The sequence below is a fragment of the Hyperolius riggenbachi genome, chromosome 2, assembly GCF_040937935.1.
Source record: "Hyperolius riggenbachi isolate aHypRig1 chromosome 2, aHypRig1.pri, whole genome shotgun sequence".
Classification (NCBI taxonomy): Eukaryota; Metazoa; Chordata; class Amphibia; order Anura; family Hyperoliidae; genus Hyperolius; species Hyperolius riggenbachi.
The window spans coordinates 324711303-324729625 of NC_090647.1; the positions used below are offsets into that span (position 1 = coordinate 324711303).

Consider the following 18323-nt stretch of genomic DNA (forward strand, 5'->3'; position numbering starts at 1 on the left):
AGCCCCTAACCTGCCCCTTGCGGGCAATCTGATCACCCACCCTCACCAATAGATCGCCCGCAGATCCGACATCAGATCACCTCCCAAGTGCAGTGTTTACATCTCTTCTCTCCTCTAAACACCCACTAATTACCCATCAATCACCCCCTATCACCACCTGTCACGGTTACCCATCAGATTAGACCCTAATCTGCCCCTTGCGGGCACCCAATCACCCGCCCACACCTCAGAACGTCCTCAGACCCCAGCCCTGATCACCTCGCTAGTGCATTGCTTGCATCTATTTCCCCCCTCTAATCACACCTTGAGACACCCATCAATCACCTCCTGTCACCCCCTAGCACCGCTACCCATCAGATCAGGCCCTAATTTGCCCCGTGTGGGCTCCTGATCACTCGGCCAAACCCTCAGATCCCCCTCAGACCCCCTTCCGATCACCTCCCCAGTGCATTGATTGCATCTATTTTCCCCTCTAACCGCCCCCTGAGACACCCATCAATCACCTCCTGTCACCCCCCTAGCACTCCTATCCATCAGATCAGGCACAAAACATCCTGTCATCTAAGAGGCCACCCTGCTTATGACCGGTTCCACAAAATTTGCCCCCTCATAGACCACCTGTCATCAAAATTTGCAGATGCTTATACCCCTGATCAGTCATTTTGAGAAATTTGGTTTCCAGACTACTCAGTTTTGGGCCCGTAAAATGCCAGGGCAGTATAGGAACCCCACAAGTGACCCCATTTTAGAAAGAAGACACCCCAAGGTATTCTGTTAGGTGTATGATGAGTTCATAGAAGATTTTATTTTTTGTCAAGTTATCGGAAATTGGATTTTTATTGTTTTTTTCACAAAGTGTCATTTTTCACTAACTTGTGACAAAAAAAATAAAATCTTCTATGAACTCGCCATACACCTAACAGAATACCTTGGGGTGTCTTCTTTCTAAAATGGGGTCACTTGTGGGGTTCCTATACTGCCCTGGCATTTTAGGGGCCCTAAACCGTGAGGAGTAGTCTAGAAAACAAATGCCTCAAAATGACCTGTGAATAGGACGTTGGGCCCCTTAGCGCACCTAGGCTGCAAAAGTGTCACACATGTGGTATCGCCATACTCAGGAGAAGTAGTATAATGTGTTTTGTGGTGTATTTTTACACATACCCATGCTGGGTGGGAGAAATCTCTCTGTAAATGGACAATTGTGTGTAAAAAAAAAAATAAAAAATAAAAAATGTGTCATTTACAGAGATATTTCTCCCACCCAGCATGGTTATATGTAAAAATACACCACAAAACACATTATACTACTTCTTCTGAGTACGGCGATACCACATGTGTGACACTTTTTTGCAGCCTAACTGTGCTAAGGGGCCCAAAGTCCAATGAATACCTTTAGGATTTCACAGGTCATTTTGAGACATTTGGGTTCAAGACTACTCCTCACGGTTTAGGGCCCCTAAAATGCCAGGGCAGTATAGGAACCCCACAAATGACCCCATTCTAGGAAGACACCCAAAGGTATTCCGTACGGAGTATGGTGAGTTCATAGAAGATTTTTTTTGTCACAAGTTAGCGGAAAATGACACTTTGTGAAAAAAAACAATTAAAATCAATTTCCGCTAACTTGTTACAAAAAATAAAATCTTCTATGAACTCACCATCCTCCTAACGGAATACCTTGGGGTGTCTTCTTTCTAAAATGGGGTAATTTGTGGGGTTCCTATACTGTCCTGGCATTTTAGGGGCCCTAAACCGTGAGGAGTAGTCTTGAAACGAAATTTCTCAAAATGACCTGTGAAATCCTAAAGGTACTCATTGAACTTTGGGCCCCTTAGCGCAGTTAGGGTGCAAAAAAGTGCCACACATGTGGTATCGCCGTACTCAGAAGTAGTATAATGTGTTTTGGGGTGTATTTTTCCACATACCCATGCTGAGTGGGAGTAATATCTCTATAGACAATTGTGTGTAAAAAAAAAAATAAAAAAATAAAAAAAAAAAAAAAATAAACAATTGTCATTTACGGAGATATTTCTCCCACCCAGCATGGGTATGTGTAAAAATACACCCCAAAACACATTATACTACTTCTCCTGAGTACGGCAATACCACATGTGTGGCACTTTTTTGCAGCCTAACTGCGCTAAGGGGCCAAAAGTCCAATGAGCATCTTTAGGCTTTACAGGGGTGCTTACAATTAGGCACCCTCCAAAATGCCAGGACAGTGAACACACCCCACAAATGACCCCATTTTGGAAAGTAGACACTTCAAGGTATTCAGAGAGGAGCATAGTGAGTCCGTGGCAGATTTCATTTTTTTTTTTTGTCGCAAGTTAGAAGAAATAAAACTTTTTTTTTTTTTCTTTTTTTTGTCAAAGTGTCATTTTCCGCTAACTTGTGACAAAAAATAAAATCTTCTATGAACTCACCATGCCTCTCAAGGAATACTTTGGGATGTCTTCTTTCCAAAATGGGGTCATTTGGGGGGTATTTGTACTATCCTGGAATTTTAGCCCCTCATGAAACCTGACAGGTGCGCAGAAAAGTCAGAGATGCTTGAAAATGGGAAAATTCACTTTTGGCACCATAGTTTGTAAATGCTATAACTTTTACCCAATCCAATAAATATACACTGAATGGTTTTTTTTTTTTTATCAAAGACATGTAGCAGAATAACTTTCGCGCTCAAATGTATAGGAAATTTTACTTTATTTGAAAAATGTCAGCACAGCAAGTTAAAAATATTTTTTTTTTGCCAAAATTCATGTCTTTTTTGATGAATATAATAAAAACTAAAACTCGCAGCAGCAATCAAATGGCAGCAAAAGAAAGCTGTTTTAGTGACAAAAAAAGGAGGTAAAATTCATTTAGGTGGTAGGTTGTATGACCGAGCAATAAACCGTGAAAGCTGCAGTGGTCTGAATGGAGAAAAAGGCTCTGGTCCTTAAGGGGCGAAAAGACTGTGGTCCTCAAGTGGTTAATATGCACAGTGAATTTAACACACAACACGATTATCAATCATGTTTTATATTGTCTTTTAATAAAAATTGAATATCTTAGCGAGCTCCACCCCTATTGCACCTTCCTCCCAAACAGTGAGTATGCTGCAAATTCAAATGTCACACCAACATGTAAATGATAAAAACAAGAAAAATTTGCGCTGCCTCACAGTCCACTAATAGTAAGGGGTAGTCCAGAGGGCAATTCTTGGCCTCGTAGCCACCACCAGCGTAGTTTGTCGACCTCAGTCAACCTCAGACAGAAGAAAAACAAGATAAAAAGAATTCATCGCACAGCCTGTCAGTTCAACACTTGATCCTCCACCAGCTAGGGCCCGTGTTGTAATTAGAGAGTGACACCTTCTTCCTGTGCTCCACCACCCGCAGGGACCGCCCTCACCTTTGGCTGTAGCTGCCCAGACTTCACAGACAGCAATCAGCGCATATAGGTAACCACCAGGACCTGGCTTCTCCTCACTTCGGATCAGTAGGATTACTCACAATTCCAGTTGTTCATAGAGCAAAAAAAGAACATATCATTGCGTAGGCTGCTAGTGTAATTACTCAAATAGGACCAGACCCAATAGTCACTATATCACCGTGCGTATGGATCTATGGGGGCCACCTCTAGACCACACACGTGTGCTACCACCTCCCAGGACCGTGCTCACCTTTATCAAATGCTGCCCCAGTCATAGACAGCCAAACAGCACTCTATGGTGAGCGGTCCTCCATGGAAAGCAGAAACAATCCCTCCACGTATGCAGCTCACTGCAACTAAACAATCTCAATATGGTGTAAAACCGTTTATTAAGAACAGTTTAAAAAAGAGTACTACTCACAAGCATATAAAAGATTCAGGCATATCATAAAAATCATGAGGACGTCTCCTCCATGCACTGCGACCACCTGTCCGTTTAGCCACGCCCAACGCGTTTCGTCATACGACTCATCAGGGGCTCATGGCTGGTGGAGGATCAAGTGTTGAACTGACAGGCTGTGCGATGAATTCTTTTTCTCTTGTTTTTCTTCTGTCTGAGGTTGACTGAGGACGACAAACTACGCTGGTGGTGGCTACGAGGCCAAGAATTGCCCTCTGGACTACCCCTTACTATTAGTGGACTGTGAGGCAGCGCAAATTTTTCTTGTTTTTATATTGTCTTTTGTTTGGTTGTGGGCCATTAGGAAAGATGCATCTTTTTTCCTGCATGTCTGTTGGGCTGCTCTGTTTAATGGTCTAGCAGTGGCCCTAGTGTAAATCTCAGCTAAACACTGGCAGATGAGCTTTGAGGGATATCTTTCAGATTACAGAATTTGCTATCAATGCAAGTGGTTTACTGACACAAATTGTGTAATGAAGCTTTAGTTTTCAGTGTTCTTACCAGAATTTTTTTTCCAGCCGGGTGGCATGAAAAAGTAGCCGGGTGGGGCAAGATGAGAATGCAGGGCTGGCGCGTCTCTGCACAATTCTGCTTACAGCAGAGGAGAGGAGTCAATGACAGCCGGGTACTCACACAAACTATCCGGGTATAGCACCCGGCTAAAAGGGCCTGGGGCGAACACTGGTTTTCATTTTTATACAGCCAATCAAGTGCTAAAAATAGGATCTTAAAGTGTACCGGATACGTCAGCATACAAAGATTTGATACTTGCCCAAGGCTTCCTCCAGCCCCATGTGCACCAATGCATACCTTGCTGTCCTCCCAACTGCATCCATTCAGCCGCAATCACTCCTAGTAAACTGGCTCAATCGCACATGCACAGAAGAGCAGACTAGTGCGACTGAGCCAGTTTACCGGGAGTTATAGTGGCTGAACGGAGGCAGTAGGGAGGATGGTGTGGGACGCACTGATGCTCATGGGGCCGGAGGAAGCCCCGGGTAAGTATCAAATATATTTACACCAACGCCTCTGGTTTCCTTTTTAAATAAACTTGGTAGCATGTTCAGTTAAATCCTACGTTTCACTTCAGTAACCATTTGCACTGTTCGTAAATGCCATGGTCTGGTAGATATTCTTTGGATCAAACTTCTTTTGAGGCAACTGCATAAATGTAGTTTTCTATGAACACTATTCACATTGAAAAGCCTGTGTAGGAACTCGTGTTGTATGATCACCATGCATTCCCTAGCAGTGTGCTTCAAGCTCTGTGCCTGGACTTTGTATAGAATAGGAAATCTGATAATCCGCAAAAGGATGAAAGATTGAAACTACCCAGGTCAGTTAGTTGTATATCAGAATGAATATGTATGTACTTTGTGTGCCTATAGGGGTTATGCACTCCACAAGAAGCAGAACGTGTGCTGGCAGAAATCAAGAGGCTGGATGAGGAAGAGCAGGAGGCCACTCGGGAGGAAATGGAGACCAGATTTGAGCGTGAGAAGAGGGAATGCATTATGGTGAACTCTAATAGTAAGTGATGCCTTACCTTATTGGCAGGGTTAATGCTATATCCAGGTTAAATTTCTGTGCGTAAGGATAAATAAGCCATGTTCACTGTGACATGCCTCAATTTTCAGGTGGCTTCCTGCTTCTAGCATAAAGCTATATAAAACTTACTGTTATCTATTTGATAGATGAGACTGCTCAATCAGCTTGGTCGCCTGGAATTCTGTGCTTCTTAGAAGATCCAGATTTTGGCTACATTGATTTCACCAGGAGAGGAGAACAGGCTCCTCCCACACTCCATGCTCATGTAAGTATACACAGATAGCTAAAGTGATAGTCTGGTATAACAGGTCAACTAGAATGTACAGTACATGTCACAACATAACTTAAACTGATGCTGAAGTCCTCATGTAGCTAGCAAGGCAAATGCACACCATGATCAGAATTTGTGGGTTAATTCTAGTGCAAGGTGTTGCCTAGTTGTACAGAATATGCCTTAACGACTTTCGTGGTTCTCTATATAGTATATCTACGTCGGACAGGGCTTACAGAGAACCTGTACTGAGTAAAAATATTTCAAATAAACACATGAGGTAACTTCAAATGAACATTAAATAGTTACCTTGCCATCAGTTCTTCTCAGAAGCTCACCATTTTCTTCTGATAATAATCCCTTCCAGTTCTGACAATATTTTGTCAGATCTGAAATATATCAGTTGCTATCAATAAAATATCAGTTGCTGTCAGTTATAGCTGAGAGGAAAACTGATGTACCCGGTAATGTCCATGTTTCCCTATGGCTCAAGTGGACGATGTTAGTTTAACTGTGTGCTGACCAGAAAGCTGTTATGGGTAATGGCCATTTTCAAAATGGAGGACAGAAAATTCCCTTGATCACAGTGAACAAACAGGACGCGGGACACGAGAGACACTGAGGAGTAGACTTCATGGAAGGTAAGTATGACTTGTGTATGCTTATTTTGACTTTTAATTTTCAGTTCAGGTTTTCTTTAAGTTCCTGCCCAGTCACATAGGTAATTGTCAATTGCAGCCGCTCGCTCCAGCAGCTGTGCTCTCCACCTGTTACAAGGGAGATGAATGAATGGGAACGCAAGTTTCCATTCATTAAGTCCCTGTGTCAAAAAATACATATATAGTTACCTTAGGTACTGACCTTTTTTATATGTATTGTCAAAAGGGTATATTTATGAAATGATGGGCTAGTAATTGGTGATGGACGCAAAATTGAAAAAAGCACTTATTTTTTTCCAGATAATATTGGTGCCATACATTGTACTAGGAAAATATATAGGCTGCATTTCCACTTGTGCAGTGCGAATCGCCGCGGTAAAAATTCGCATGCGGATGCGAATTCGCATGAAAATTCGCATACCCAAACCTCATGCGAATTTCCTATTAAATACATTGTATGCGATTTGCATAGCGGTGTGCGATATGCGAATTCTGATGGCTCTGCCATGCAAATTTTTTCTGCACAGAAAAACGCAAAGGAATCCTGACAAGTGGAAACAGTCCCAATCACTTGTATTGCTATGCGAATTTGCATGCGAAAAACGCATGCGAATTCGCGATAGTGGAAATGGGCCCTTAATGGTTTAATAACAGGACAAATGGGCAAATGTGTGGGTTTTGTATCCATGTATTTTAGACTATAATGCTGGAAACGGACACTTTAAAAAAAAAAAAAATTCTTGGCAAAATGTACCAGCAAAAAGCCGATATAGATATAGAGATCGTTTCATTGATATAAATAGTAATACATTATAGGCAAATGAATGAACGGAGTGCTGAAAGGTGAAAATTGCTCTGATACAGAAGGGTAGAAAAACCCCAGTGAAGTGGTTAAGCCTAGTACACATGATGCATTTTTTCTGTCAGATCGACAGATCAATCTGACAGGAAGTTGTAGACATACGAACTGCTTCCGATTGCTAATGCTGTTGCTTTCCATTTCAGAACTACCCAAAATTGTTCTGAATCTAATTGGTTGGAAATTATTCAATTGTTCCCACAATCTGATGGAAAATTGCATTGTGTACTAGGCTTTAGATACACGGAGGCTTGGTTATTGATCACCAGCAGATGCCCTTCAGAGGTTTGAGTACTGTGACCAAACTATGGTGTTGCAGAATAGAGCAATTCCAAAGGAAAGTCTGAGAATGCAAATATTTGGCAGTGACAATGTCACCATAATTTGGTACGTAGGGGATGTACAGGGTCCTTAGTCTTATGCTAGGAACACACTATCTAATTTTCTGGCAGAATTACCTGCCAGATAATTTCTAACCTGTCCAATCTGAATTTTGATTTTGATTTTTATTTCTGGTCGCTTTTTTCATTCAGTTCCATGAACCACATTAAAACAGAAAAATTAAAAATCCATCGAAATTCAGATCAGACTTGTTGGAAATGCATTTGGCAAGTAAATCTGCCAGAAAATTGGATGGTGTACCTGGCATAAAGCATATGATCAGCCCCTGACAGGTGAATAAATATTTGCATTTCTTGTGGTAAATGAAGTGGAATTGCCACTCCAGGGCATATCTCCTTTCTTCTATGGCAATATACTGCCATATACCATATATACTCGCATACAAGCCGAATTTTTGACCCCCAAAAAAGGGGCCAAAAGTTGGGGGGTCGGCTTGTATGCGAGTCTTGGGTGGTGGTCCATGGCCCCCCCGCCCGCTCCCTCTGTGGCCGCCGCTTCCTGTAATCCGGGTGCCCCTCTCGCTTTCCATCATGCGTATAAGTGTATCACAGCAGCGCGCCAGGCGCTGCTGCTGTGACGAGGCAGGAGAGCGCGATTCCCCTGGTAACTTATATGCATGATGGAGAGCAAGAGGGGTACCCGAATTAGAGGAAGTGGCCGCCGGCTGAACAGGTAATAGCAGCGGTGGCCGCGGGGGATCACTATACTGTGTGCTATACTGGGCACTATACTGGCTATACTGGGCACTATACTGGGGCACTATACTGGCTATACTGGGGCACTACCTACCCATACTGGGCGCTATACTGGGATACACTGGGGATCACGCGGTCTGCACCAATCCAGCATGTCCTACCCCACCTTATATGGGGTCAGTCACTTTTCCCTGGTTTTTTTTTTTTTTTTTTTTTTAGGTAAAAGTTGGGGGGTCGGCTTATATGTGAGTATATATGGTACTTTTAGTTGTATGAAAGCTAGGTAGCTAATTGTGGAAAGCTATGCTAGTCTTATTTCCACAGCACATATCTTGTAAAAGTTTAGTTTAGGGTCACTTTATCTTTTAAATATAGAAAATGTGTGTTTTAGTCAGAAATTGTTTACCCCATCTTTCTTTATATTATGATTTATTTTTTTTTACATTTCAGGACTTTACATGGGAGAATCACGGCTATTCACTGCTGCAGAGGGTGTTCCCAGAGATTGGGCAGCTCCTGGATGACAAATTTCAATTGGCTTATAACTTGACCTATCACACAATTGCATCTCATCGGGGGGTGGATACTTTCAAACTGCGAAGAGCCATCTGGAACTATATACATTGTATTTATGGAATTAGGTAAGGAGGCTGGGCAGATGGTGGCTGGCTCTAACTTTGTATAGAATAGATGCAGCAACATGCATGTTCTCACTTTATTATTTTGCTCCACTTAGGCATGATGACTATAATTATGGTGAAGTGAATCAGCTGTTGGAGAGAAGTCTGAAGTTGTATATGAAGACTGTGACCTGTCATCCGCAGAAAGTAACCCGGCTCTTGTATAACAACTTTTGGCAGGAATTCAGGCACTCTGAGAAGGTAACTAGATGACAGAGCTAGAATTCTTCTTTGGATTTCTGGAGTGTTCACATCTTTCTTTTAACTCTGGCCACGGCATGTGTTCCCTGGTACATGAAATAACCTTAAGGGCCCTTTTCCACTTGCAATCGCTAGCGTTCACGCTGAACGCTAGCGATTGCTGAATCGCAATTACCGGCGATTCCCCGACGTTCGCCGACGCGATTTTGCTATGCACTGCATAGCAAAATCGCGGCAATTATCGCTCCGCCGCGCGTTCCTGACAAAAGCGATTCGCGGTAGTGGAAATGACCTACCGTGATTCCTATGTCAAAAAGCAAACCGTAGCAATTGTAAAATCGCTAGCGGTTTGCGGTTTTGCGATTCAGCCAGCGCAAACGCGCTGGTGGAAAAGGGCCCTAAAGGGGACCTGAACTCTAGCACAGGACAGAAGGAAAACATAAATGCACCCCGTATGTATTTAGAGTTTAGGCTAATTCCCCCTCATTGGTGTCTAATATCAGGTTGTAATTTGATCTCTCCCCTGTGTCACATGACTGCCTAAGGCATATAAGCCCATTTGAAAGCAGACTGTAAACAATGTCTGCTTTCATGAATTGAAGTAGAAATTGTGCAGAGGTCTGAGTTCAGGTCCACTTTAATCTGAAGTGAGGACCTGGCTTTACTTGCACAGACAATAGCAATAATGCTAAACTCCACATGTCAGATGTGGCATGTCAACACCGCAAAAGGTTAAAAACCAATCTTAAGTTCACTGTTTGAGGGCCCATTCACACTAGAGCGTCTTGCTGGCGATTTCGGCAAAACACTCAAGCGCTAGTGCAAGAATACCCCTATGGGCCCGTTCTCACTTGGGCTATTTGCGTTCATCACTGGTGATTAATACAAATCTCCAAACGCAAATGTGTAGCCTGCACCATTTTCAGGTGATTTCCCAGTGATCACGTTTCAGTGCTATAGAAACGCTAAACGCGGTCGCTTAAAAATTGCCAAGTGTGACTGCTGGGGTTTTTGTTTTTCGCAGTAAATTCTAAAAATTGGCTGAGCAAAAGCGCTAGGGTTTTGTGTTTGGCAAGTGTGAATGGGTCCTAAGGGTTTAGCAGTGGTTTTTCAGCAATATTTCTTCGTATTAAGTAAGAAGCTGTTAAGACGTGTGTGTTTTTTTTTTTTTTTTTCTTATTCCTCTTATAGGTCCATTTGAACTTGCTGCTATTGGAAGCCCGCCTACAGGCTGCTCTGCTGTATGGTCTCAGGGCAATCACCCGCTACATGACTTAAACCAGAATTCTGTCAAAAGCCCTATCTATGCTGCATTTTAATGCTTATTTGCACAATTTTGAAGAATTCTACAGAAACTCCTCTGAACTGTGATGCCTCTACTTCTAATGAAGAAAATGTGTAGCTCCTGGGTACCCCTTTCTATGTGGGTACCATCACGTTATAGTATAAACACTGTGCTAGTCTTGCTACTGTGCACATCTACAATTGCTGAGTATATTTTGCATTTATTGCAGATTAATGTTTACATTGTTGTTTTTTTCTTGTTTCCTTAATATGGACACTAAGCCTCTTTACTATTACACTGTTGTCCAGGTTGTTGTAACCAAACTTCTGCTTGGACCATATAAAGAACAAGGCTTAGCAGAGCTTGGCTGCAGGAAGTGTGCAAGGCTGTGAAGATTCATGCTGTGTAGGAACTGCCTGATTATTGTATTGTAAGCTAAACTCCCTGTACAAGTATTCTACACTCTGCATTCCAGAGGGAGCGTATTTCCTCTATGCAAAAAGCGTTTATAGAAGTATTTTTAAGACTACTTATGTGCCAAGTGTCCGTTCGATTTGCAGTATGTTAATACATTTCTAAAAGTTTGTGTGCCTTTAGTGTCCCCCATTTCTATGCAATGCAGCTACAGCCAAAATCCTGTTGTCTGATGTTACTATGTTCCCTCCATTTAACCCGTGGGGAGAATTCCCCTTGCTTTCTCTGCTGGTGACATGCAGAGCTCTGATGCAAGACATTAAGCTGGGGTTAGCAGTAACATGAAGGGATCTTCTCTGCACTACTGTACACATGAAGTGCTGTTCTATATTGCTGATGCTTCTCCTGGTAAACTGGAAGTTGTCATTCAGGATGTGGATGACATTCCCAGCTATCTAATGGGTTTTGGCTGCAGCTGAAATTCAAGTTTGAAAAACTGTGATATGTAGGTTTACTGTTAAGATTTAATGGTTTGCACTGATTGACAATCAGTCATATTTGTCATATTAAATCCTGCTGAATAGAGCTAACCTAAGTATTTTCCTTGCCTACTAGAATGCATAGTCTTTTTGGTAGCTTTCAGGCAGACTTCTTCCACCCCCTCCTCATTAACCACTTGACGCCCAGGGTAATTTCCAGTGATCGGTGCTGTGTGGGCTCTACAGCCCACAGCACCGATCAGGAGTGCAGCAGGGCGATCAGACTACCCCCTTTTTTTTCCCCACTAGAAGGGGATGTCCTGCTGGGGGGGTCTGATCGCCGCCGGCTGCTTGCGGGGGGGCTCTTCAAAGCCCCCCTCCGCAGCGCTTCCTGGCCTCCTTCCCTCCCTCTCCCTCCCCCTGTGAGCGGCGCAGGACGGAATTCCGTCCTGCGCCTGATAGGATAGCCTTCTGCCTATCAGATGCCGGCGATCTCCGGCCAATCAGAGGCCGGGGATCGCCGATCTACGTCACGGCGCTGCTGCGCAGCAGCGCCGTGTGATGTATTTCTTCCCCGCGTGTTTACATTTTGCCGGCGAGCCGCGATCGGCGGCTCTCCGGCTGTTCACGGAGACACCCTCCGTGAACTGACATGGAAAGGCCGCTCGAGTTTCCATGGTAACCCACAGACTACCAGTTTACGCCAATCGGCGTTAGCTGGTCGTCAAGAGGTTAAGAAAAATCCCCTGATCTGTCCTTCATACCTGCTCCATTTATCCTGAGCATTGACTAGTGCTGTGGAAATCGGTTGTTGTCAGCTAGGTGGAGCAGATGAAGGGACTTGCCAGGGATGCATGTGAAACTGTTCTGCCAGACAGGCTTCAAATGGGTCTTGACTCTTTAAAGGATACCACAACTGAAATGTGACATAATGAGATAGACATGTGTATGTACAGTGCCTAGCACACAGATAACTATGCTGTGTTCCTTTTTTTCTTTGCCTGAAAGAGTTAAATATCAGGTATGTAAGTGGCTGACTCAGTCCTGACTCAGACAGGAAGTGACTACAGTGTGACCCTCACTGATAAGAAATTCCAACTATAAAACACTTTCCTAGCAGAAAATGGCTTCAGAGAGCAAGAAAGAGGTAAAAAAGGGGAATTTCTTATCAGTGAGGGTCACACTGTAGTCACTTCCTGTCTGTGTCAAGACTGAGTCAGCCACTTACATACCTGATATTTAACACTTTCAGGCAGAGAAAGAAAAAAAGGAACACAGCATAGTTATCTGTGTGCTAGGCACTGTACATACACATGTCTATCTCATTATGTCACATTTCAGTTGGGGTATCCTTTAAACTGGTAGAAAAAGCTTACTCTGGCTCACATGTTTTCAGATAACAGGGGAAGGCAGGCTCTAAGGATGCTCAGGGCTTTGCTAAAATACCACCGTCACACCTTTTTGAAACGGTTATGGAGGTACTAAAAGCTTTAGCTGATTCTAAACTAGAATTTATCTACACCTTTTGTGCATCAAACCCTGCTCAGTGTTTAAATTAAAGTATATCCTTACAAACCTGGGGACCTGACGTCAGAGGGTGGTGTGAGGGCCTGCATATCGCATTAAAGGATTGGCGGGGGGGGGGGGGGGGGGGTGTTAAAAACCTTGTTGCCTATTAACATTGCACAATATTTAAGGGTGCAATATTTCAAATGTGACTGATTGCTTTGCCTATTGAAACCAGTGTTTTAGAAGTCTGATTTCTACCTCTCATTGAGAAGCACCTTTTTCACTATGCAGAACTTTTATACTGTGAATGTTATTCTCAGGTTTCGTGTACTGGGGAGAATGACCCCATAAGTTATTGCTTTTGTGACTTTTTACAATCTTCTGATATCTTGTTACATTAATTATTTTTGTTTAAATGTGTGGAATAAAAATGTTTTTCAATATATCAAATGAGTAGTTTCTTCCTCCTACACCAGTGTGTCTCACCATTTTATTGGCATGCATCCCCTTTTAATAGTGCCCCCAGCATAGTAAATATTATCATAACTACACTCATGATTCCTGAGCAATCGCAATCAGCTCTTTAAGCACTGTATCGTGATGGCTCCAGAATCGCTGCAAAATGCTACATGCAACAAGTTTTGCAATTGATGCTAATCGCCCACGATTGACAACAGTGAGGATCACTGCCATTGAAGGATATGTCCAAGCTAACTAAATAAAAATCCACTTATCTGGGGCTTCCTCCAGCCCGCTCCGTTTCCTCCGCTGCAGATGCCGACTTCGCCAGGTCAGCTTCAGGGTCTGCTTCTTCTGCACTAGTCCCTGATGACGTCAGCGCGACCACATGAGCCGCACGGAGCGCAGAAGCCGACCTAGTGGTCGGCATCTGCAGCAGAGAACTGGAGCCACCGGAGCTGCGGTGAAGGCACAGGATGGCTGCCAGGGGCTGACAGAAGGTAAGTGGATTTTTATTAGCTTGGATGTAACCTTTACTTTTTTTTTTTGCCCTTGAGCTTCGATTAGCGGTAATCTCCCAAGTGAGAACAAGCCTTAAATCAATCCATTTAGAAAGCACAGACATCACATTATTGACTTGGTATACCAATGTGTAAATACCAGGTCTGAAACCTGAGTAGAAGAGTCGGAGCAATTTTTGGGTACCCGGAGTCGGGGGGGGGGGGGGGGGGGGGAATGCTAAAACTCAATGAATTTAAACTGTAATTAAAATAGAAATACGATAAAATGTTCTGCTTCTCTAAGTCTTTATAAATTATATATACAGTAATAGTTGTGCTTAGCCCACAAAATGAGATAGACCAATCAAAAATGGTTACTTGTGCTGCTTCACTAAAGCAGTCCCCATAGTTTTAAAGTCAGATATACATATCTGATTGTGACTGTATATAGGTACAAAGGAGATGGCTATAGATATATAAAGATCGATCTCTATCTTTCTAGGCTGTAAGGATAAAGCCTGATGTGTAGCTGTGTCACTAATAGAGATGGTCAATGAGATGCTAATCTGCATTGATGCTGGTTTATGCAAATGTTTGCACTTGCTGAGCATGAAATCAAATTTGATATATTAAAATTTGGTTTGGTGACTACGAATTAAAGGTTACCTGAGATGGATGAGAATTATTTTTTTTTTTTAATACATTCCTGGGGCTTCCTCCAGTCCTCTTCAGGTTAATCACTCACTGTCCTCTTCCACCACCTGGCTCTTCTGCTGTGAGTCCTGGTAATTCAGCCAGTCAGCGCAGTATGGCCACACGCCGCTTCCACAGCCAGGAGTGATCTGCATCTGTACAATAGTGCTGTGCAGGTGTAGTACATTCCTGGCGGAGTGTGTGCATGCGCACTGTGCCCAACTGGCTCAAGTACCTGAACCCATAGCAGAAGATCCAGGTGGGGGAGGACAGCGAGGGACTAATTAGCCTGAAGGGAGCTCAAGGAAGCCCCAGGAATGTATAAAACTTTCATCTGTCTCAGGTTTACTTTGTTACATAGTAGTACTATACTCTACATATGCACTCCCCACAGAGCTGCAGGGAATCCACTGAGCATGTTGTGCACATTGAACACAGAAGTGTTTATCACCCATATACCTGGTTCAGATTGTACATGAAGAATGTGTAATAGAGGAAGAATCCCCTCATTCTCCTGCAGAGTACCTGCACATCACTCTTACATGTACCCACTGTTACATTGCCTAGGGCCTGATAGATGTTTGTTCCTGTCTGTACTCATACCAAGGACTAGTTTTAGGCCTCGTGCAGATGGCTGTGTGACTGGAATGCAATGCATACAATCGCACACATCTGCGCTGCTACCAGCTGCACTGCTGATCCCATCCATTGACAGTGAATGGGTCAGCTCTGCGCTTGCAGGCAGAATGTATGCAGCAGTAAGCAAGTGCATTGTAGTGCATCATACTGCTGTGCATGCATTTGATGTGAAGGCCTGTCTATGACCTTCTGCTGTTCTTGCATGTGGCCATGTCATACGTGCTTCCAAATGTGAACTGAAGCACGCATGATGTGAATGAGGCCTAAGTCTATGATAAAGTATTAGAGGCAGAAGATAAGCTGGATAGCAAGGTAACTGGTATTGTTTAAAAGGGAATAAATATGGCTTCCCCTCCACCCCCCCCCCCCCCCCCCCCCCCCCCCCCTTAGTTACAAGTTATACAACTTGGTTCCATTACCTGCAGTTTCAACATGCATATATTGGGCGAAAGTAGAGAAAAGAACACTACTGACCATATCCTGTTTAACTGATTAGTTCAGGCCACTTGTAAACAGAACAATTTATACTTACAATTAGTATACCTGAAAACCTTTTGTAAATTATTTGGACGTAATGCCATGAATCTTGATATGCATTTTACTTTGTCTGGGATACAGAATACCCAAATAGCTGGTGACCCAGAACCACTAGTAAGGTTGTAAAGTGAATGGGAATCACGTTTAACCACCCTGGCGTTCTATTAAGATCGCCAGGGCGGCTGCGGGAGGGTTTTTTTTTTTTAATTAAAAAAAAACTATTTCATGCAGCCAACTGAAAGTTGGCTGCATGAAAGCCCACTAGAGGGCGCTCCGGAGGCGTTCTTCCGATCGCCTCCGGCGCCCAGAATAAACAAGGAAGGCCGCAATGAGCGGCCTTTCTTGTTTTGCTTACATCGTCGCCATAGCGACGAGCGGAGTGACGTCATGGACGTCAGCCGACGTCCTGACGTCAGCCGCCTCCGATCCAGCCCTTAGCGCTGGCCGGGACTTTTTGTTCCGGCTATGCTGGGCTCAGGCGGCTGGGGGGACCCTCTTTCGCCGCTGCTCGCGGCGGATCGCCGCAGAGCGGTGGCGATCAGGCAGCACACGCGGCTGGCAAAGTGCCGGCTGCGTGTGCTGCTCTTTATTTGAAGGAAATCGGCCCAGCAGGGCCTGAGCGGCAGCCTCCGGCGGTGATGGACGAGCTGAGCTCGTCCATACTGCCCGGCTGGTTAACCACTCAAGGACCAGGGCTTCTCGGACTGATTTGTGCTGCGTGGGCTCTCAAGCCCACAGCACAGATCAGGTTTCAGCCAGGGCGACCAGACTTGGCACCCCCTTCCCCCCCCCCCCCCCACTAGGGGATGTCCTGCTGGGGGGGGTCTGATCGCCGCTGGCTATCTGCGTGCAGGGGGGGGGGCTCCTAAAAGCCCCCTCCAGCGATTTCTGCCCTTCCCTCCCTCTGTGTGGGCTGCGCAGGACTGATAGCCGGCAGCCTAGGATAGGCTTCAGCCTATCAGATGCCGGCGATCCCCGGCCAATCGGAGGCCGGGGATCGCCGATCTCCTTCACGGCGCTGCTGCGTGGCTAAGCCATATGATGTAAACAGCAGGGATTTCTTCCCCGTGTGTTTACATTCAGCCTGTGAGCCACGATCAGCGGCTCGCAGACTGTTCACGGAGACACTCTCCGTAAACTGACATCGAACGAGTGGCCATTTCCATGGGAAACCGATTGCGACCTGCTGACGCCTATCGGCATTAGGCGGTTAAGTGGTTACAAAAATGAAGCAAATACTGGAGAGGGAAGGCTCTGGTTTGTATAGAGCCTTCCGTCTCCTCTCTTGGTGCTCTCTATCCTAGCTGAAACACCCCCCCCACCAGGGTATTTGGAAGTCTTCGGGAGCCGTGTCCTCCTGAAGTCATGCGGCTCCATACTGCACAGGCGTGAGCAGCAAAGAGTGTGCAGGCGCGGTACAGGTCCACCCTTCAAGAGCATTTGGGCTGAAGCCTCCTTCCGCCGGGTAAAGCAGTATTTGACTTATTATTTTTATTTTTATTTTTTAAATGCGGTTCCCATTCACTTTAAAGGGCAACTGAAGCAAGAGTGATATGGAGGCTGCCATATTTTTACCTTTTAAGTAATACCATTTGCCTGGCTATCCTGCTAATCCTCTACCACTAAGGGTGCGATTCCACTAGAGTGGCACGCGTCTGCGAGACTGCTCTTCCGGGTCTGCGGGGAAAGCACACGAATACCATCAGCCGTGCCATGCACGGCTATGGGATCCGCAGCCTCCCGCGCTGATTCGGATGGAAAAGCCGGCCGAATCGGCGTTACCATTGCACCCTATGGCAGTTTCCCCGCACTATTCACCTGCGGGGAAACTGGATTCGGAAACGCGTCCTAATACTTTTAGCCATAAACCCTGAGCAAGCATGCGGCAGATTGGGTGTTTGACATTGTCAGATCTGAAAGATTAGCTTCTTGCTTGTTGTTCAGACACTACTGCATCCTAATAGACCAGCAGGACTGCCAGGCAACTGGTATTGTATAAAGGAAATAAATGTCAGCCTCCATATAGTTCTCACTTCAGTTTTCCAAAAAAAATAGATTTGCAGTAATTCATAGTAAATTTGCATATTTAGGAATCATTCATGGGAAACCAGTTTGCTCACTTGAAGTTGAATTATTGCAAATACCATGGGTCATATGCCATTCACTTTCTGGGTTTTCTCCTAGGTCTGCAGTCTCAACTTTTTAGACCAAGGTCCCTATTGCCATTCAGTGTTAGAGGGCTGAACTAGCCATATTAAACACAATTCTTGCTGATTGTTGGGAACGTTATGCCTGTGATATTTTTGTAAAATTAAAATATTTCCATGGGAAAGAACACATATTGGGCCTGATTCACAAAGCGGTGATAACTCAGTTATCACGCCTAAAAGGGCTGCACTTGGCCCCTAGACTTGACTTTGAATATGCCTGTCCTAGGTGGTATTTTAACACCTTAGCAATAAAACACCTTTTAACCACCCTGGTGTTCTATTGATTGCGCCAGGGTGGCGGTGCAGCACTTTTTTTTTTGTTAAATCATGTAGCTAGTGCTAGTTTTATGATAGCTGCTGAGCAGCGGCATCCCCCCGCCCCTTCCGATCGCCTCCGGCGATCAGA

At 44.4% G+C, this 18323-nt stretch overlaps 1 protein-coding gene across 1 annotated transcript in view; it reads left to right on the forward strand.

Annotated features, from left to right (window-relative positions):
* The window catches only part of SESN2 (sestrin 2), a 34709-nt gene extending 23830 nt beyond the window's left edge, over positions 1-10879 (forward strand). The window contains exons 7-11 of the mRNA XM_068266134.1: positions 5266-5407; positions 5572-5690; positions 8762-8952; positions 9048-9192; positions 10384-10879. Coding sequence (XP_068122235.1) covers positions 5266-5407; positions 5572-5690; positions 8762-8952; positions 9048-9192; positions 10384-10470 — 684 coding nt within the window. The 3' untranslated portion in view covers positions 10471-10879. The remainder of the gene's footprint in view (positions 1-5265; positions 5408-5571; positions 5691-8761; positions 8953-9047; positions 9193-10383) is intronic.
* The last annotated feature ends 7444 nt before the right edge of the window (positions 10880-18323 follow it).